This window comes from Euprymna scolopes, chromosome 38 (assembly GCF_053919585.1).
Source record: "Euprymna scolopes isolate OS-2025 chromosome 38, ASM5391958v1, whole genome shotgun sequence".
Lineage (NCBI taxonomy): Eukaryota > Metazoa > Mollusca > Cephalopoda > Sepiida > Sepiolidae > Euprymna > Euprymna scolopes.
The window spans coordinates 26056377-26076320 of record NC_136519.1 but is presented as its reverse complement, the minus strand read 5'-3'; the positions used below and the strand labels follow the sequence as shown (position 1 = coordinate 26076320).

Here is a 19944-nt window from a genome sequence, read left to right as displayed (position 1 = left end):
TTCTAACACGACTTCGTCGACTAAATTTTTATCTACCAGATATTTAGTCACGGACTTAACAAGTTGGTATTTTCTACTGGCGGGTCTAACATCTAGGTTATATTGTCTTCCTACAGCCATGCTATCGTTCTTCCTCGATTAACATAGCCCCTCGAAGTCTCTAAAAATGCATCTACTTCTAATTAATCTATTCGGAATCTACAATCTCCGCTGTCTCACACGTGTGCCCGTCTGCCCTGCTGGTTGTACAGAGAAAGAGTAAAATTTCTGGACGAGAGAGCCGCCATTTTGTGAACGACGAAGGAGGATTACGTAACAAAAAAAAAAAAAAAAAAAAGGAAAATAAATTTTGATCCTCGGATTCGAACGCATGCGGCATATCAAACAAGAGGGGAGGAGAACACCTTTCTCAAATCAGTGAAATAAAATAAGCACAGAACACAGTGAGAGAGAACACAGGCAAACACGGTCTTAAATTTTAAATCAACTTTATTACTAAGAAAATAATAAGCTAAGGGAGGAGGGAATAGAATTAATTAAAAAAAAAAAAAAAAAAAATCATGAGGATGGGGGGGGGGTCTTATGCTAGTGTCCACAAATGCCGACGGAAAATATATCAATGAAAAACAATTTAAAAAAAAAATGGCAAAATAAAAAAGTCGCCGATACGTCACACGAAAGAGATATGTAGAAAGATAGAAAGAGAGGACTTACAGTTCATATTTGTTTCTGATGTGAGGTTTCTTCGGCAGTCTATTGTTTAGGGTTCTTAATCCTTTTTTTCTTTTTCTTTCGGGCAGTTGGTTAAAACAGATATCTTCAATACTTGTCTCTTCGTTAGTCTATAAGTCGAAAATATATTTGTAAAGTTCGCCATTTCCTCGTCATTTTATGGTCGGCATTATCTCTTTTTGTTTCCGTTATTCTCCGCTGTATGTCTTTTTGCTGCACGAGATGTCTTCTCTCTCTCTCTTTCTTTCTCTCTCTCTATCTCTCTATCTATCTATCTCTCTATCTATCTATCTATCTCCCCCTCTCTCTCCTCTCTCTCTCTCTCTCTCTCTCTCTTCTCCATACTTTTCTTATCCTTTTCTTTCTTTCTTTGTTCACTTAGTAACTAACAGGGGTCAGAAAGCATGTCGCTGACCGGTTGACCTGTCAACTCGCTTTCATACTGAAGGGGTGGGAGGTGTTAATATCCGTTGAACGTTTCATTCAACTCTTTCCTCCTCTCTCTTTTTCCCTACGCTCTCTTTTTCTCTCCTTTGTTCATTTTGCCTCGGCGACAAAAAAAAAAAAAAAAAAAAAAAACATACATCTTTCGTCGGCCTAAAACTAAATAATGAAATTTTATTAAAACACATAATCCAATTTAAGGATATATATATATATATATATATATATATATATATATATATATATATATATATATATATATATATGTGTGTGTGTGTGTGTGTGTGTGTGTGTGTGTGTGTGTGTGAGTGAGTATATATAGATATAGATATATATAAATATACTAGCAGGCCGCCCGGCGTTGCCCGGGCGTAAAATACGCATAAATATTTTGATTCATACAGAAACTGAGGCATGTGCATGCGAATATTATGTTTTTCTAAACAGTTCTCCTCTTGTACATATATATATATATATATATATATATATATATATATATATATATATATACTCGTACATGCTGTCTATTTTTTTCCATTTTGTAAAACTTTATCTAAAGAATCAAGAGTATCAGTCACAGACATTTTGTTTCTATATTCTTGTTTTACTTTCAGAGATCGAAGAATTCTTGCTGCTTGCCGGCCGATATGCTGTTCAAGGAATCCCCTTGACCCCTTCGACGTCATATGCCATTGATGCCATTCCCTCACTTGTAGGCTTAGGACGATACACGGCCGTTTATGTCGGCATTGACTACACTGCTTCCGATGAAACGATATACTTTTCAGAAATGTTCGATCATGTTATTTACAAGGCTCATCTGAATGGTTCAGGTAAGATTTATTTTTTGGGGGGGAGGGGGAGTTCTTTGATTGTGTTGATTTACGGTGTATTAATCTCAAGAGAGTATTTAATGCCGAATCCAGTAATTTGGAAAAAAAAAGTTTTTTTTATATTTTCAAATATTTGTTTACTGCGTTTGGTTTGGTTTGGTTTGGTTGCTTTGTTTTACACCATATCAACACCTTTTGGGTTATTTAATGTTGAATCCAATAATTAAAAAAAATATTTTTATGCTTCAAGTTGCTTATGTTTCCAAATATTTATTAATTGTGTTTGGTTTGGTTTGGTTGTTTGGTTTTCATTTTACAGTATATTAACCCTTTTTAGCTTATTTAATGCCGAATCTTTAATTTTCGAAGAAAAAAGTTTTATGTTGCAAACTATTTATATCTTTAAATATTTACTCATAGTGTTTGGTTTAGTTGTTTTGTTTCATGGCATATCAATACTTTTCCGTTTCAACTATTTTAGTAAAAGTTTTATGCTTTAAGCGGTTTATATTTTGTAAAAGTGTGTGCACGCGCGCGCGTGTGTGTGTGTGGTAGACTACGGTGGAAAAATGTCAATAATGCTGGACGACTGTCGGTCGTCTCTCTTTTTTTTTCTCTCTGATTGTTTATGTTGACTGTCTCTTACATAGACATCAACTGACATTCCTGAAATGTAAATATTTAAAATATTTAATTGTTCCTTCTTTTTTTATTTTGCATTGCGCAATTCTAACTTCCTGATCTGGAATGTAAGTGTTTCTTTGTTTTTGGTGATAATTACACTTCAGGTAATTTTTATAGGACACAAGAATGTAGATCAAAGTCCATCTGGAATGTGCATGCGTGCATACTTCTGATTTTATTGGCGTTGACCCGGGCAATATCAACACTTAGCTAGTGCTAACTTAGAAAATCTTATCAGACTTGGTTAACGAAATCAGTTTTTTTTTCAAGCTTTCTCCAACCGCACCTGAACAGAAGAACTCAAGAACACTTGCTCCTCCTCCCCCATCCTTTACTATTGAACCAAAGGAAGTGAAAAGAATTCAATGTCTCACATACCAGCATTTTTCCTCTCATTCACACATTCTTATGCACTAGCATGATTGAGGTGAACAGAAAAAAATACTATCCACACATATATGCAGTAAAAAGAACAAGAACAAGATAAACCAACGCACACACATACACAATGCTATGCTGCCATATTTATGTATATATATCTACTAGGGAGTTACCACTTATCAAGGCCCGAAGGCCACTCGAGGATAAGGGTTAATGAATATAAGGTGTTAGTGCAGTGATCATTAATGGTGTAAATTTGATAGAATTTAATTATTCATGGGCACGACTTAACAAGAACTTGTTTACATTGGATTTGAAGGCTATCATGTTGTATTCAACCGGGAAGCAGGACAGCAGAACAGTGTTCCAAAGGCGGGCGGTTCATGGAAAGAAGCTCTGTCCATGGAATCTGCGTTTAGAGTTAGGTATAAATGGGGAGGGGGGAAATCATATATAGTGGTTGTAGCTTGTCGAGTATTTTTTTGCGAAAGTTTGGAGTTCGGTATTCACATATAAATATTACATACACACACATACCCACACTATGAACAATTCGACTTGTGAATACTCACTCCACATTCTTCACCAAACATGTTTTTGCACTATGAACAATTCGACTTGTGAATACTCACTCCACATTCTTCACCAAACATGTTTTTGCACTATGAATATTTTACTAATTGCATGCCACAAAATGTATCTATGCTCCTATAAATTTGTTTGTTTTCTGTATTAATATTCATATTAAAAAACACTTTTTTTCTATTTGTTTAAAAAGAAAATACAATTTTGGCTCGTGGAATTGCATTCATCTGCAAAAGATCTAGCTAATTTGCATATTCTTTTAAACATTCATTTTTAATTAATTCCATATTAGTTGTTTTTTTTCTGTTTTCTTATGGGATGATTATCTTTAGTTAACTATTACGTGTAATTATATTCATGCAGATATTCTACATGATTTATACTGGAATAATATTTGCGTAAAAAGCTTATAGTAAACACAAACCTCTTTCTATATATATTTATGTATGCGTGTATATATATATATATATATATATATATATATATATATATATATTTGTTTAAAAAATTTGCCTACTAAACTCCTCTGTCAGTTTTTCGTCTACTGACATGAAACTTAATATATAGGGTATTCGAACCCATGCGAAACTTTTAATTTGAGTTTTAGCCGGGGAAATCTGTACAAAAAATGTGAAAATTAAAAAAATTGAATTCGCCAGGTAAAGGTCGAATGACGGCATTACGAATATGCATGTGTAACGAAATAGCTATTGGTTCGTGATTTAATTTTTAGCCCTGCAACAAACAGGTCTGTGTTGCTCAAGCATTAATGTCAAAGGAAAAAGTAAATCGTAAGCTAAACGTTTTGGTTTCGATTCTTGGTGACGCACAAGTCATTTTTTTTTTTTTAACTTTCAAAATCATTACTATGTTTTGGGTTCGATATAATATAATAATCAATACGAAATCTGCAGTAATCAAAATATTATATTCAGGCGTATTTTACGACGGGGCAATGTCGGGCGGTCTGCTAGTTTAAAAATAAATTTGGTGAAAATGCACTGGGGGACCACCCGAAGATTTACCTTAAAGAAGTTGATTTTTTTTATATTCAACTGTTTATAGGTGTATTCGGGTCTGCTGCGAACAAATATCACAATTTATTTTGTCGCTGACACAAATTATTTACACAAGTAACACATTCATTAGCCCGTGGTTACTAGTATAGTTAGTTATGTCCGGCTGCCATTTTTTTTTTAACTTTCATGTACGACGGTGAAGTAGGTACGCATGCGCAGAAATTTACAGTTATTGTATCTATTTACTATGCCTCCCCACGGGACAGAGTTAGACACCAGGGTCGTCTTTTAACGTGGAGAAAAGGTACAAAAATAAAAAAAATTGTCTCAGTCGTGAAGGACTGGTCCTCCACCGAAAGAGAACAAGAAATGGATTACAGCATCTGAAGAACGGATACTACGATTTGATCTTGACCAAAAGGCAAATTTGCAGTTATTGTAGCAGGCAGAATAGACACCCCCAACCTCCCCATGTTAAGAACGGCTGTCGGAATAGACACCCCCTAACCTCTCTATTTTAAGAAGGGCTGTCGGAATAGACACACTCAACCTCGCCCATGTTAAGAACGGCAACTTTTACCAAAAAAAGAAAAAAATCTTTTTCTTTTTCGTTTGTTTAGAAAAATATATATATATATACCATAACCCTTTTTTTCCTTGTTTAAAAAAAAAAGATGGCGGCTATTACACAAAAGCTATTCTAGAAAGCATTGGATATTTACGGTGTTACTATTGTACGTTATTCTTTTCAGCGAGAATTGAAACTGTGATATTTCTTTGCAGCAGACCCGAATACACCTGAAAACAGTTGAATATAAAAAAAATCAACTTTTTAAGAGTAAATCTTCGGGTGGTCTCCTAGTACACTTTTACAATAAATTTAAACAAAGGGTTATATTTTCTCCTGCCAGGCCTTGAACCTTTGATTTCCTACGATGTTGGCACAGTAGAAGGCATTGCAGTTGATTGGTTATCGAGAAACCTGTACTTCACTGATTCTCAGTTCAAAAGCATCTCTGCGGTTCGAATCGATCACCCCGAAGATCGGAGAAAATTGATTTCTAATATTGGAAACCCAAGAGCAATTTCAATCCACCCTTACAAAGGGTAAGTAACACAAATTTGATAACCTTCTGTGAAGTCAGAGGTCAGAAAAAAATTCATCTTGTTATCTCTTATTTATTTTGATTGTTATATTAACAACATTTCGACCGATGTAACCTCCAACCTTCTTAAGATGCATTTTTTCCCCCGAAAACTTGAAACCATTTTGTTGCACTTAGAAATCTTTATGCCTCGACATGTTTTCAAAAATTGAGCTATACTTACCTTTTGCTATGGTTTTTCTCTGAGGAGAAGAGGCTTTCTTTGAAACTCCATGGAATAAGGAACCTTTCATCTTTATTTCGTATTCCTTGTTTTGAATAAAATATTGTAAAATTATATATTATTTAATTGGAATTCATTGAGATGAGTATTATTTATTAATTTTATTTATTGCGGACATTTATCCTCGTCTTTTATTAGTTGTGTCATGACGTTTCGGCCAACTATTACTCTGGCCTTCGTCAGGTGGTAACCGCGACGGATAGGAACTCTGAATTGCCTGACTGAATTCACTGCAATTACTGCATTCCATAGTTGTTGTCGTCTCACCACGTTTTGGCTAAGTAAGCTTCTGGCATCGGGGCCTGTGGTGCAATTGACAGAGACGTTGAATCTCTATGGTTCCAGGTGAGAATTGTTGGAAGATAGCGGTTTCGATCTTACCCAAAACCAGCCAGAGGTTTACTTGGTCAAAACGTGGTGAGACGACAACAACTACTAAAGGCAGTAATTGCAGTGAATGCAGTCAAGAGATTCAGAGTTCTTATCCGTCGCGGTTAGCACCTGGCGAAGGCCAGAGGAATAGTTGGCCGAAACGTCGTGAGGCAACTAATAAAAGATACGTAACTGATACGTAACTGTCCGCAATAAATAAAAATAATTGTAAATTTAATTCTACAATATCTTGTCTTTTTTTACTTATAGTTACGCTTTGGAAAAAAGATTTCCAGCAGAGTGCTCTATTATACGGGGGAAATTTTTTTTAAATAAGAGCGTAATATTTATATTTTTATTTTCAGAAAGTTTAGATGAAATAAGTCGGTTTCAAACTTTAAATTTGATGAATTAATAAACCACATTTTTTTCATTGGTGACGCGATAAATAGTTAACATATATTATAATTATTAATAACAGAACCATATAAGTGTATACAAGTTCCTCCTTTTTTCTATTTCTTTTTCTTTTCCTTTTCTGTTTCTTTGGCATCCAAAATAATGAACGGACAACTTAAAAGTTTAATCATTTGAAATTTAAGGTTAAAAAAAACAAAAACGAGATTTGCACGAGATCTTGTAATATATGTGTGTGTTTCCTCTTCCGGTTATAAACAGATGAAGTAAATCGGCTTACGAGAGCTTGATACGAGGACCTAAAACCGTCCCCTATTTTCAGGTTTAAAACCGACGGTACCGATAACTTGTTTTATCTAAACTTTCTGAAAAAAAAAAATATATATATTATTATTATTATTATTATTATTATTATTATTATTATTATTATTATTATTATTATTATTATTTATACCTACAGATACTAGTGGTTCATGTTTTCGCAATCATCAAGGAAAGGAAATTAACAACATATAAACGCCAAATTCGGGTATTGACAGTAGACAGTCTAGACTGTTCAAACAAGCAGAAGTCGTGAACGAAAATTGACTGCCTTTTATTTTTTATTTTTCAGACAGTGCTCATCTTTAAATATTCTTAAAGGGGTTTGATAATTATAATTATAAATAATGATCATTCATTATACTTCCAGACTAGTGTTTCATGCTTTCGCAATCATCAGTGTATATATATATATATATATATATATATATATATATATATATATATATATATATATATATATATATATATATATATATATATATATATATAAACTAACGATTTACTAAATAACGTTTTATTTACTGGATATTTTTCCGGTATTCACCGGAAGTTATTATCTCCCTTAGTAAGTTCGATTTACTCTGTGTGTGTGTGTAACGCGGTTTAACTCAGCCTACAGGCAACCCACCTAGACTAGTAAGGTACCGAAATGAAGCTTATGACCCACGGATGTTTTAGTGATATTTATATCCATGTTTGGTGTACGGAAATGCAAAAAAAAAAAAAAAAAAATGCAAAAAAATAACGATTTACTAAACAATGTTTTATTTACTGGATATTTTTCCGGTATTCACCGGAAGTTATTATCTCCCTTAGTAAGTTCGGTTTACTGTGTGTGTGTGTGTGTGTGTGTGTGACGCGGTTTAACACAGCCTACAGGCAACCCACCCAGGCAAGTAAGGTACCAAAATGAAGCTTATGACTCAGCGGATGTTTTAGTGATATTTATATCCATGTTTGGTGTATGGAAATGCAAAAAAAAAAAAAAAATGTAAAAAAATAACGATTTACTAAACAACGTTTTATTTACTGGATATTTTTCCGGTACAAGAACCCAAGTTTGCCGAGCTGGGCAAACTTGGGTTCTTGTTAATATAAATAATAGAGAAAAACATTTTTATTTGGAGTCCAGGGGATCGAACGCGAGTGGTGAGAGTCAGGCTCGGTTTGTCTTGAAATGCATCTACCTTCTTTTTCCTTTTCGTTGTTGGGTTAGCTTATACCGTCAAGTGGCTCTATGCCTTGTCTGAAGCGACTTCCATAATGAAAAGGTTGATATGCTGTACAACAGACTGAATGAAAAAAAAAACGAAACTTCATTAATCTCTATTAATCTTACTTACTTTTTTTCTGCTTAAATGTTTTTTTTTTTTTAGATATATATAAAGGGTGTTTTTTTTGTTTTGTTTTGTTTTTTGTATTTTTAAAGCGGCAAATTAAAAAAAAAATAAATCACAGAAAAATATTTTTATTATACAAATACGGGATTTATTCCAAAGATTAAGTTTTGCCATTTATCATTCAAATCAAATTTTCACAACTCTACGCATAAAATTATGGTGTATTGTATTTCGGCAATAAGACATCGAATGTTGTCTTTCAAGTGGTCTATTGTGTCTGGTTTATCAGCGTAGACATGGGATTTTACACATCCTCAAAGAAAATAATCTAATGTTGTCAAATCGCATGAACAAGGTGGCCAGTGAACAGGTTTCATTTCTTGAAATTAATTGTTCAAATGTTTTTCAGTAAATTTATCGTAACTGAAACGATAGCTTTGTTGTCGTCGTGACGTAATGTAATTTGTTTATTTAAAGTAATGCTCCCTATTTTAGGTTGAGCATTTGGGAAGTGATATACAAATTACCATTAGCGTATGAAGCGATGCTCTTTGTGTAAACAAATTGAGCTTAGGTACATTGGACAATGTCAAAACATTGTTAATTCACTGCCCGCATAGTTAGAAGCTCCGAATATCGTTTGCGCAATCGGGTTTCGATCTTGGCTTGAGGTAATTGCTTGTCTAGCCGCAATGATGAGCTATAAAACAGCGAAACAATATTGTATCTTTATTTTAATAATATTATTGGAATTCTTTCCCCTTTTCCTTGTGCCCATTTGTGAATTATTCCATGGATTTCTGCCTTTTAGATTATTTTGGACCATCTTCCAATTACGCGATTCCCTTGGAATTTACTTGTGCGAATGGAAATTTAACTAACTTTCTTGGATTTGCATTTTTGGATTTTACATTCATTGGATACTTTACCCTTCACCAGACTATCCATTCGCGTGAAATCACTTTTTTCAAAGTCAAAGATCTTACTTGATAACAAAAAGTGAAGCAGAGGGAATAGGGAGACTATTCTCTCTGCTTCACTTTTTGTTATCAAGTAACATCTTTGACTTACTTATAGTTTCATCAAATACTTTTGCAAGCAAAATCCGATCCTGCATTTTGCTAAATCCTACCCTCTGATGAGAAGAAAAACATTTATTCGAAACTCTGCGGATTAAGGACTATCCACTTATTTAGTGTTTCCTTTTCAAATTAAATATGTTTTTAACTCTTTTTCAAATTGTTTTTTAATATGTTTTTTTTAACTACTTGCTCTTATATATATATATAAATATATATATATATATACATATATATATACATATATATATATATATATATATATATATATGTTTATGGGACAATATGTTAATTCAATTATCTTTCACCTTTTATTTATAAAGCACAATGTAACTACAGAGCTCATACAAATAAATGACAAAAGGTCTATATTCCAAATTTCAGGATGTTCTCTATTTTACCATTTACTACTTTCAGTATGTTAAAATGTTCAATTCTTGACAGCCCCTGTTTCGTAGCGCAGAATCATTCAAGTAATTATTATGCCAAGTTTTGATTTTATTCTGCCCCTACCTCATCAGATAAAAAGAACTTTTCAACTTTGAAAGAAAATGAAGGAATATAGGCTTGATTACAAAATTGGAAAATCGGAAAACAAGTTGCAATTTTGTTTTCTTTAAGTTAGGCCATTTTTTAATATATGTATGTTTGTGTATGTATGTGTGTGTGTTCTTTAAGTTAAGCCATCTTTGAATATATATATATATATATATGTGTGTGTGTGTGTTGTGTGTGTGTGTGTGTGTGTGTGCATTAACATCCAAACAAGACACATTGCCACTTGGAGGTAAGAAGCTACTATTTAGGATCATGTGTAAAAAGGAACTGTGGGGAGTTGAACAGCAAGCTGTTTGTTCACATTACATTTTTGCAGGTAGGTACAGTCAGGAAAGCAGGAAACAGGAAGGGGATTCCAAAGTCTTGCAGTCCGAGAAAAGAAACTATTAGAGTAGAAGTGTTTCCAGCATCTACGTTCCTCAGCAGTGAAGGGGTGGAATTTTGCTGCTGTTCGGATTAGTCAAGAGTATTAACCGCTTCAGACGTTATTTTCTATGAATACTAGAAGATGTACCCGGCGTGGCCCGGTATTAAACGTAACGTTAAATTACTTTAAAAAATGAAGTAAAAAAACAAATAGCAAGAAACTGAGACAGGTGCATGTGAGTATTATGTTTTCTCTAAACAGTTCAGTTCTTGTAAATAAAAAAAAGTACCCGAGCTGAGATCTAAACCAAAACCTTAAGATAGCGAGTCAAGTACGATAACCATTAAGCCAGCTTTCCAAGACCTTTAAAAATGTTTTCAAACCTCGTCAAACAGTCGATAAACAGATACAAACTCGATGACCTCTACCCACGTGTCAATTTTTCAATTTTGACCCCTTACAAGCCCTTTTCAATGATCAAAACCGATTAAAATGTTTTACGAATTTCTGAATACCCTATATACCAAGTTTCAAGTTTGTGAATAAAAAATTCGTTGAGTATATAGGTTGAGAATTCTCATCACACACACATTCTCACTTTAATATATAGATATATAGATAAATGTTAGTGCGAACATTTTTTTTATTAGATACGTCATGGTTTATGAATTTTTTAAAATAAAATCAAACTTGGACGCGTAATTATAGTAGTTATGACCCGACGGGTCACGGGTACGTCTAGTATATATTAATGTCTCTTTCACATTACCTTTTTTTTTCACTCTGTATAATTTGGATAGTTTGACATCAAAGTAGTCATTTAATTCTCCCCCACCCCCGAAATAATTTCAATAAGTCTGTATCGCCTACAAAGATTAATACAAGAAATGTTGGCAGATAATAATCGCATCCCGTGGCCTTAAATTGAAATGCTCATCCCACCTTTGTTATCTTGCAAACCCGTATAAACCAACTCCAGTACCTCCAGTACATACCGCCATTTTTTGTTGCCGTTAAAACCGGCACATAAGCCTGGCTTGTCGATGTCAAAGGTTAATTGGAACAGGTGTGACTTGAAATGAAGTCTTACGTGTAGGATTATAGTGTTGGGTCTTTGTGCCGGCTGGGTGCAATTAATTTGTTTACTTTTCGATAGGACATTGGTTAGAAGATGAAAGTTTAACCCCAACATCCTTTCCGAGTGTCACGTGTTTAAATAACGAAATTACAATTCATTTTTTTTATCTTCAAAATTGTCTTTGTTTGTGCTTTTAGTTTTCTTAATCTATTCTATTATATAAAAGTCACTTTGTGTGTGTGTATGCATGTGTGCGTGTGTGTGTGTGCATGTGTGTGTGCGTGTGTGGCTTATGCATGTGTGTGCGTGTGTGTGTTTGCGCGCGCGTGTGTGTGTGCGTGTGCATGTGTGTGTATGTGTGTGTTTGCGCGCGCGTGTGTGTTTGCACGCGCCCGTGTGTGTGTGTGTGTGCGTGTGTGTGTGTGTGTGAGCTCCTTCCTCTCATAGGTTCCGAAACGGCTGAGCCTATCTTTTGCAAATTTCACACAAAGCTAATTTATATTTCTGGCAGTGTTCTTAGATATGTTTTGTACAGAAATTCATTCGATAAGTATCGAAAATCGAAAAAAGTCCGATCTGAATTATAGTTTATATTATATATAAAAAAAAAGAATTTTTACACGGGAATATTTATAGATAAAAAAAGAATTTTTACACGGGAATAATTTATGTTACACCGACCAAGGGAGATAATAAAATTTCAACAAATCATTTCTTCTTAAAAAAAAACAATTTATTATAATCTGCAGATATAGCTTAGTGGTAGAGCATACGACTACAGATCAAATAATCCCCTGTTAAAGCCTGGGTGTCCCTCATCATTTTATTTTAATTTTTTCTTATTAATGCGTTCAATTTACGATAAAAGACGAGGTACCATTTAAAATCGCCGCAAATCATTTCTTCGTTTGCATATTTTAAAGCTAAACATTAATCAGAAGTGACTTTTCCAAGGCACACATTGTCAAGCCCAAATATCAGCTGACGTGATATTGTAAACAAACACAGACGGAATTAAATGAAGAACATTATCATTATTATTTTACTTATTTTATTTTTTGCGAATTAGTCTACTGAGCAAATTATTCCTCGTAATATATAATAATCAATAGAGGATTGATTCCATAATAATACATACGCAATGCGCATAAATAAAAAATATCATGTTTAAGTGTATTGTACGACCGGGGAACGACGGGCTGCCAGCTAGAATATATATATATATATATATATATATATATATATATATATATATATATATATATATATATATATATACACACACACACAAAGTGCGCAACGATAAAATTGTCGCCATATAAAAGACGAAATGATTCCATTTTTCTTTAAAAAAAAAATTGACCTCTGCGGTCTCTACCAAATTACTCAGCCAATTTTTGGTCTAAACATTTGAAATTTTGCATAAACTATTCAGACATAGGGCAAGCTTTTTAATCGGTCTTTGGCCGAAAATTTGGCTGCCAAGAGGTCAAAGTTCAAAAGATTTGACCTTCGCAGTCTCTAACAAATTATGCAACTAATTTTGGCTCTAAATATTTCAAATTTTACATAAAGGGTATTCTGACATGCAGCAAGATTTTTAATCAGTTTTTTGAAAAAAAAAAAAAATTGGCTGCCAAGAGGTCAAAATTGAAAGAGTTGACTTTTGCAGACACTACCGAACTCCTCCGCCAATTTTGGGTCTAAACACTTAAAATTTTAGATATAGGTTGCCTAGGCATGGGTAAAACATTTTAATATATATATATATATATATATATATATATATATAAATATATATATATATATATATATATATATATATATATATATATATATGCACAAAAAGTTATGAATAGTATATAGGGCCCGAGAAAAGCCGGGCTGAACTGCTAGTATATATATATATATATATATATATATATATATATATATATATTAAGTAATGTGAGGATATTTACTCTAGCTCTAGGATATTTACCTATTTACCTATCGAGCTTATTATATATCTAAATTACAACGAGCACTTTCTCTTTCCTGTATTTTAATTAAACTAGTAATTTCACTGTTACATTGAAATACACTCAGCTCTTTAGACTATTGTTCTAATCTCCTTTAAATTATATATATATATATATATATATATATATATATATATATGAGTGTAGATGTATAAGTCTATCAACTTGAAGGCCTACTTCATTAAATATTGCAGATGATTTGTGCGTCTTATTATTATTTCCTTCATCCTTTCTAGATTCCTGATTAATAATGATTGTGTACGCTACCCCCGAAATATATTTGTGATAAATTTCAAACAAGTAAAATATTTCCTTATTTTCCTAATATTACGTTGTATTTGGATTTCAAGCGCACTTGATGCGTATTTTATTTCATTCAAATTAAACCAACGTTTCTATATTGAACTCTCATTCTTGACGATATATATATATATATATATATATATATATATATATATATATATATATATATAGTTGTTTTTTGTTGTTGATTTTTTAAAAGATATTGAGGTTAGCGTCTTGAAGATCGGATGTTTTTTTTTTAGAAATTGCCCATTTTTTATTTTGGTCGTAAACAAATAATATTTTTATTTATTTATTTATTTATTTTTACCCCCCCCCCTTTCAGCGTAGTTTTACTGTTATTAGGACTTGAACCCTGGACCTTTCGTATTTCAGCACAATGTCTTAATGCATTACGCTATAATGCCATACACGATTTACTGTTTAGTTTTTATTGTTTGTATATTTACGTAGATTTTTGTTGTTGATTTTTTAAACGATATTGAGGTTAGCGTCTTCACCTTGAAGATTGGATATTTTTTATAGAAATTGCCCATTTTTTTTTATTTTGGACGTAAACAAATAATATTTTTATTTATTTATTTTTAAAACATTAACCTACGTACATGCATTTTTCGGGGGCCCTACCCATCTTCAGGGTAGCTTGACTGTTATTAGGACTCGAACCCTGGACCTTACGTATTTCAGTCCAGCGTCTTATCCATTACGCTATGATTCCATAGACTATGTTTAGTTTTATCGTTTATATATATACGTAGTTGTTTTGTTTTATATATATATATATATATATATATATATATATATATATATATATATATATATATATATATATGTGTGTGTGTGTGTGCACACACACACATATATATATAATGATAACGTTGATATATAACGATGAAACACGTGTCAGTGGATAATTATATTTTAAAAACAATATATATATATATATATATATACACACATGCATATATATATTGTTTTTAAAATATAATTATCCACTGACACGTGTTTCATCGTTATATATCAACGTTATCATTATGATATGTTATATATATATACACTTGTGCCCGATATTATTCATACCCCCCTTTGAAAATTGAGTTTATTAGGTGTAACTTTGTAAGAATTTATTGTTTACGTCCATATTGATACATATTCTTAATAAACCTCTTCTGATCATTTTCGTCATTTTAAAATCTCGGGATACTTGTAATAAAAGAAATATACAGCTATTTATAAAATCTGCAATGTTCAAAAATAATCATACCCCCTTATTTTTTCAGTATTAATCGAGTTTCTGACTGTTTGTTTCCTGTTTGATTCTTATTTTGAATGCTTTTATACAACCTTTGATTAATTTCATTTCGTTTTTTGCATTTTTCAGAAATTAAAATGATATCAACTGAAAACCAATAAAAGAATAAAAATTATTAGAATGGGGAAGAAAAAAGAGCTTAGTAATGATCTTAGGACTAAAATTGTGAATTCACATAAGGATGGTTTAGGTTACAAGTCAATTTCCAAGAAATTTGAGGTCCCTATAGAAACAGTACAGAGCATCATCAAAAAATTCCAGAGCCACCACACAACAAACAACTTGATTGGTAGAGGAAGGAAAAGGAAACTGTCTGCTAGAGCCACCAGGAATATTGTAAGAAGTGTTAATGCAAATCCAACCACCACTACTAAGGACATTTTAGAAAATCTGGAGTCTTCTGGCATAAAAATATCAAGGCAAACATTGCAAAGGACTCTGCATGAAAATGGTCTGAAAGGAAGAAGACCAAGAAGGACTCCATTGCACACCGGAAAACACCTTGCAGCACTTCTAAAGTTTGCTAGGACCCATGTGAATTCTCCAGAGTTCGTTTACTCAAGTATTTTGTGGACTGACGAAACAAAAATTGAATTGTTTGGCCATATGGATGCTTCTTACGTTTCGAGGAAGAAAGGAGAAGCTTACAACCCAAAGAACACCATACCCACGGTGAAACATGGTGGTGGTAGCCTAATGTTTTGGGGCTCCTTTTCGGCTAGTGGTCCAGGTAGTTTGGTCAAGATAGATGGAACCATGAAGAAGGAGCAATATTTGGAGATACTCCAGAAAAACATTAGACAGGATGCGGAGAAGCTCCATTTAGGATCAAACTGGGTCCTTCAACAGGATAATGATCCAAAGCATACTGCCAAAATAGTCAAGAAATAGTTTGAGGATAATCAAATGAATGTTTTGGAATGGCCTAGCCAGAGTCCCGACCTGAACCCTATCGAAAACCTCTGGCACATATTGAAAACTGAGGTTAAAAAGCGGAAACCTAGAAATTTGAGGGATTTGGAGAACTACTGCATTGAAGAATGGTCAAAAATCAGTGTTGATGCTTGTAAAAACCTTGTTGATAAATATCCAAAACGGTTATAGGCAGTTATTAAGAATAAAGGCCATGCTATTGACTATTAGTAAGAGAGGTATGAATAATTTTGAACTAGTGCCATTATTGTTTTTCTTTGTATAATGTTTCAAACTTGCATAATTTATTTATTTGTTGAGTTTAAATTAAATGCTTATGCTTGATTTATTGTTTGAAATCCCTTTAATATTGTCTACCTTCTGGTTTGAGCAATATTCTTATAGAAATCTCAAAGATCCGAGGGGTATGAATAATATCGGGCACAAGTGTATATATATACATATATATATATATATATATATACACACACACATATATATATAGTAATTTATGAAATATATATGGCGATTAAGCTACACTGAATATTCCGCTCTAGGACTCCTCTGGCTTATGCGCCTATATATATATATATATATATATATATATATATATATATATATATATATATATATATATATATATATATATAACCAAAAATTTAATATATAAAAATATATCAACAATCGGCAATGTACATATACCAATAAAGATTTAAGTCAAAGTAAATTGACTCAAATATTAAGCTTCATGATCATCAGTTTTTTTTAATTGAGAATTCGTGTAAAAAAATATAGCAGCATCTTGTGTATTTCATAAAATACGAAACTTTCTGAGATTGAATAGAATATAGTTGAGACATATAACTTTAATCGAGGATTTGGAAGTGTCGGCCGGTACTTTGAAAATAAATAAAATAAATATTTTAGTTAATTTTTTTTAAATTAGGTTAGAAACACACGAAGGGCTAAGGAAATATAGAGATAGATAATTTATTGAAATATAAATCTAAAAAAAAATAGGAATACGAAAATAAACGATTCATATTTCATGGCAATCGGAAAATGCATAAACACATTAAACATGAGGAAAGGGTAGGCTCAACTGCTTGGTATCGTAAATAACAAATCAAAATCTGTTCAGATATGTATTAATTAGTGTTTTTACCGTGTGAGGTGATCGCATCCGGGAATATTTTTGAATAACATAAAGTTAGAAACTGTCCGAATGGTCTGGAAACAATTGCAACGCTACAAACATACACAATATGTTGCTATAAATGTTTTTGTTGTCTGTTTTTTTTTGGGGGAAAACTTTATATATATATATATATATATATATATATATATGTGTGTGTGTGTGTGTGTGTGTGTGTGTGTGTGTGTGTGTGTGGGTGTATATATATATATATATATATATATATATATATATATATATATATATATATACTAGCAGAACAGAAGTACCCGTCGTTGACTGGGCTCAAAACCAGCCTTCAGAAAATGGACTGTGATTGATGAAAGTATGATAGGTTATGAAAAGGAGGGGGTTGTAGAGATAGGTTTTGATACTCAAAAATTTTACCTTAACTTTATTTTACCCTAAGCAAAATATGATGAAAGTAAAGATAATTTTTGCGAAAATATATATTTTTTGTATCAACTTTGTTTCCCTTCGTAGCCAAGAGTGACCAACAAAATGATGTGTCCTTACAAAGAGAAAATAGCATATATATAATAACATGAATATACAAGAAATAAATGTTACCATAGTCAATAAAAGTTACTTTTATGGTAGAAAAGTTCATTGGTTTGTATTTTTAAGTAGTTTGTAAAAAAAATTTTTTTTAATTCACGAACCGGTTTAAAAAATATCAAAATTGCAGCGACTTGGAAATGGAGAGCCTCGTTTTCAATTTGAAGAAAGGCACCTGAGTATTCTGTGTTAACAATTTAAGAGAGTTCCGTCAACGTAAGGAATAATTATAAACATATTTTAATGTTTTCCGTTATATTGTGCTTGAGGAATATTCGATTATGGCATGTGTAGTTTATATAAAAATACATTTAAGTAATTATCGCCTCAAATTTCGTTTTAATTTCGGTTCGCTGAAATTATTTAAAGTAAAGAGCATTAAAAACTATTTCAAAACAAAAAAAATTAACTGAACTTTTATTGACTATGGTAACATTTATTTCTTGTATATTAATTTTTTCGGGTAGTCGTTTGTTGGCTTTTCTGCTAAACACTCTTACTAATAATATCGACGAAATATCGAAAAACAAAGAAACAAAAACAGTTTTGAAAAATAATGAAGCTTTACTTACTTTTGTAAAATAATCCGAAACAGCAAAATGGGATATTAAAAAAGTAAACACGTAATTACTTTAGTTTTTTTTAAAGCAAAGAATCGATATAAATATGAATAAGAAGAAAATGGCGCCCTTTTCAAGCAGAACAGCTTCGTTTCAGTTTTACAGGATTGAACGGTGTAGTATTGCGCCGTCGGATTCAGGGTTGTACTATTGTAATGTAAAGAACATGCAGAAAGGGTTGTAATCAATTAAATTCCTTCTAGTACACTGACAAAAACAAGCTTAAACAGATATATAAATAAAAATAAAAAGGTTATGCAAATGTTTTTAAAAAGACATGTAATCACGTGAGCAGTGGTTTCAGCTAGGCGGGTGTTTATTGTGAAAGATTGGTGAAGGGAACCAGAGATTGAAGTTCAGACGAGCGCCTGCCATGGTAGTAACGATAAAACAAAGACAGGCTCGCAACGTCTCTCCTGTGGGAGAGAGGTTGCAGGGAAGAGAAAAGGGCATCACCCACTAGGCCACGAAGCCTATTTTGTACTCTGTCAAGGCAGGATAGGCTGTTTTTAGCAGCTCCTGCCCAGATGTGGCAGCAGTACTCCATCCTTGGGCGTACTTGCTTTTATACATATAGAGAATTGCATCAGGGATGAAATTTTTTCTGGAGCGGTAGAAGGATCCTACCATTTTTCCGGCGAACTTGGCAACTGACTTGTACGTATTCCATTTCATGTCAGGAGTAAAGGTCACGCCTAGAAGCTAATCAAAACATGGAGCTTCCCCTAGACGAGAGTCACCCATTTCAATTGATGCCAGATGGGGATCAGAGCGTTGATGATGTAAAGATAAGAGCTTGGTTTTAGATGCATTAAAAGTGACCAGCCACGTCTTCCCCCACTGTACCACGCGCTCAAGATCAGAGGAGAGAGAATCTGAGAGAACTTTGTCATTTACGGCCTTTGATGTGTTGCCATAAATGGTCGTGTCATTAGCATAGATGTCAACGAATGATTTAAGTATGTGTTTTGGGAGATCATTGATGTATATCAGGAAAAGTGTTGGGCCTAGGTTGGACCTCTGAGGGACTCCAGCATTAATATTGAGAGCCTCTGATTTCTGCCCATCAACCACTACTCTTATGAGCCTGTCAGAGAGAAATGATTTAATGATAGAGAAAACATTTCCAGTTATACCGCAGCTGGACATCTTGTGAAGTAGGCCCTTATGTCATACCTTATCGAAGGTCTTTGATACGTCAAGAGAAATTGCCCTAGAGAGGAAACCTTTGTCAAGAGATTCACTAATCCTATGAGATATAACAATTAGCACATCTGCTGCAGATCTGGCAGAACGGAATGCATATCACTAAGAAGGTTATTCCTGCTGAGGTGGTTGACTACTTCTCTATTTAATATGGATTCCAGAATCTTACTCATGACACACAGGAGACTTATTGGTATGTACTGAGAGGGAGATGA

The 19944-nt window shown here is 33.0% G+C and overlaps 1 protein-coding gene across 2 annotated transcripts in view; it reads left to right on the top strand.

Annotated features, from left to right (window-relative positions):
* LOC145263100 (low-density lipoprotein receptor-related protein 2-like) overlaps positions 1-19944 on the top strand; it is a 599989-nt gene that overhangs the window by 115358 nt on the left and 464687 nt on the right. For both annotated transcript variants that reach the window (XM_080120027.1, XM_080120026.1), the window contains exons 12-13: positions 1791-2009; positions 5590-5785. In XM_080120027.1, coding sequence (XP_079976153.1) covers positions 1791-2009; positions 5590-5785 — 415 coding nt within the window. The remainder of the gene's footprint in view (positions 1-1790; positions 2010-5589; positions 5786-19944) is intronic.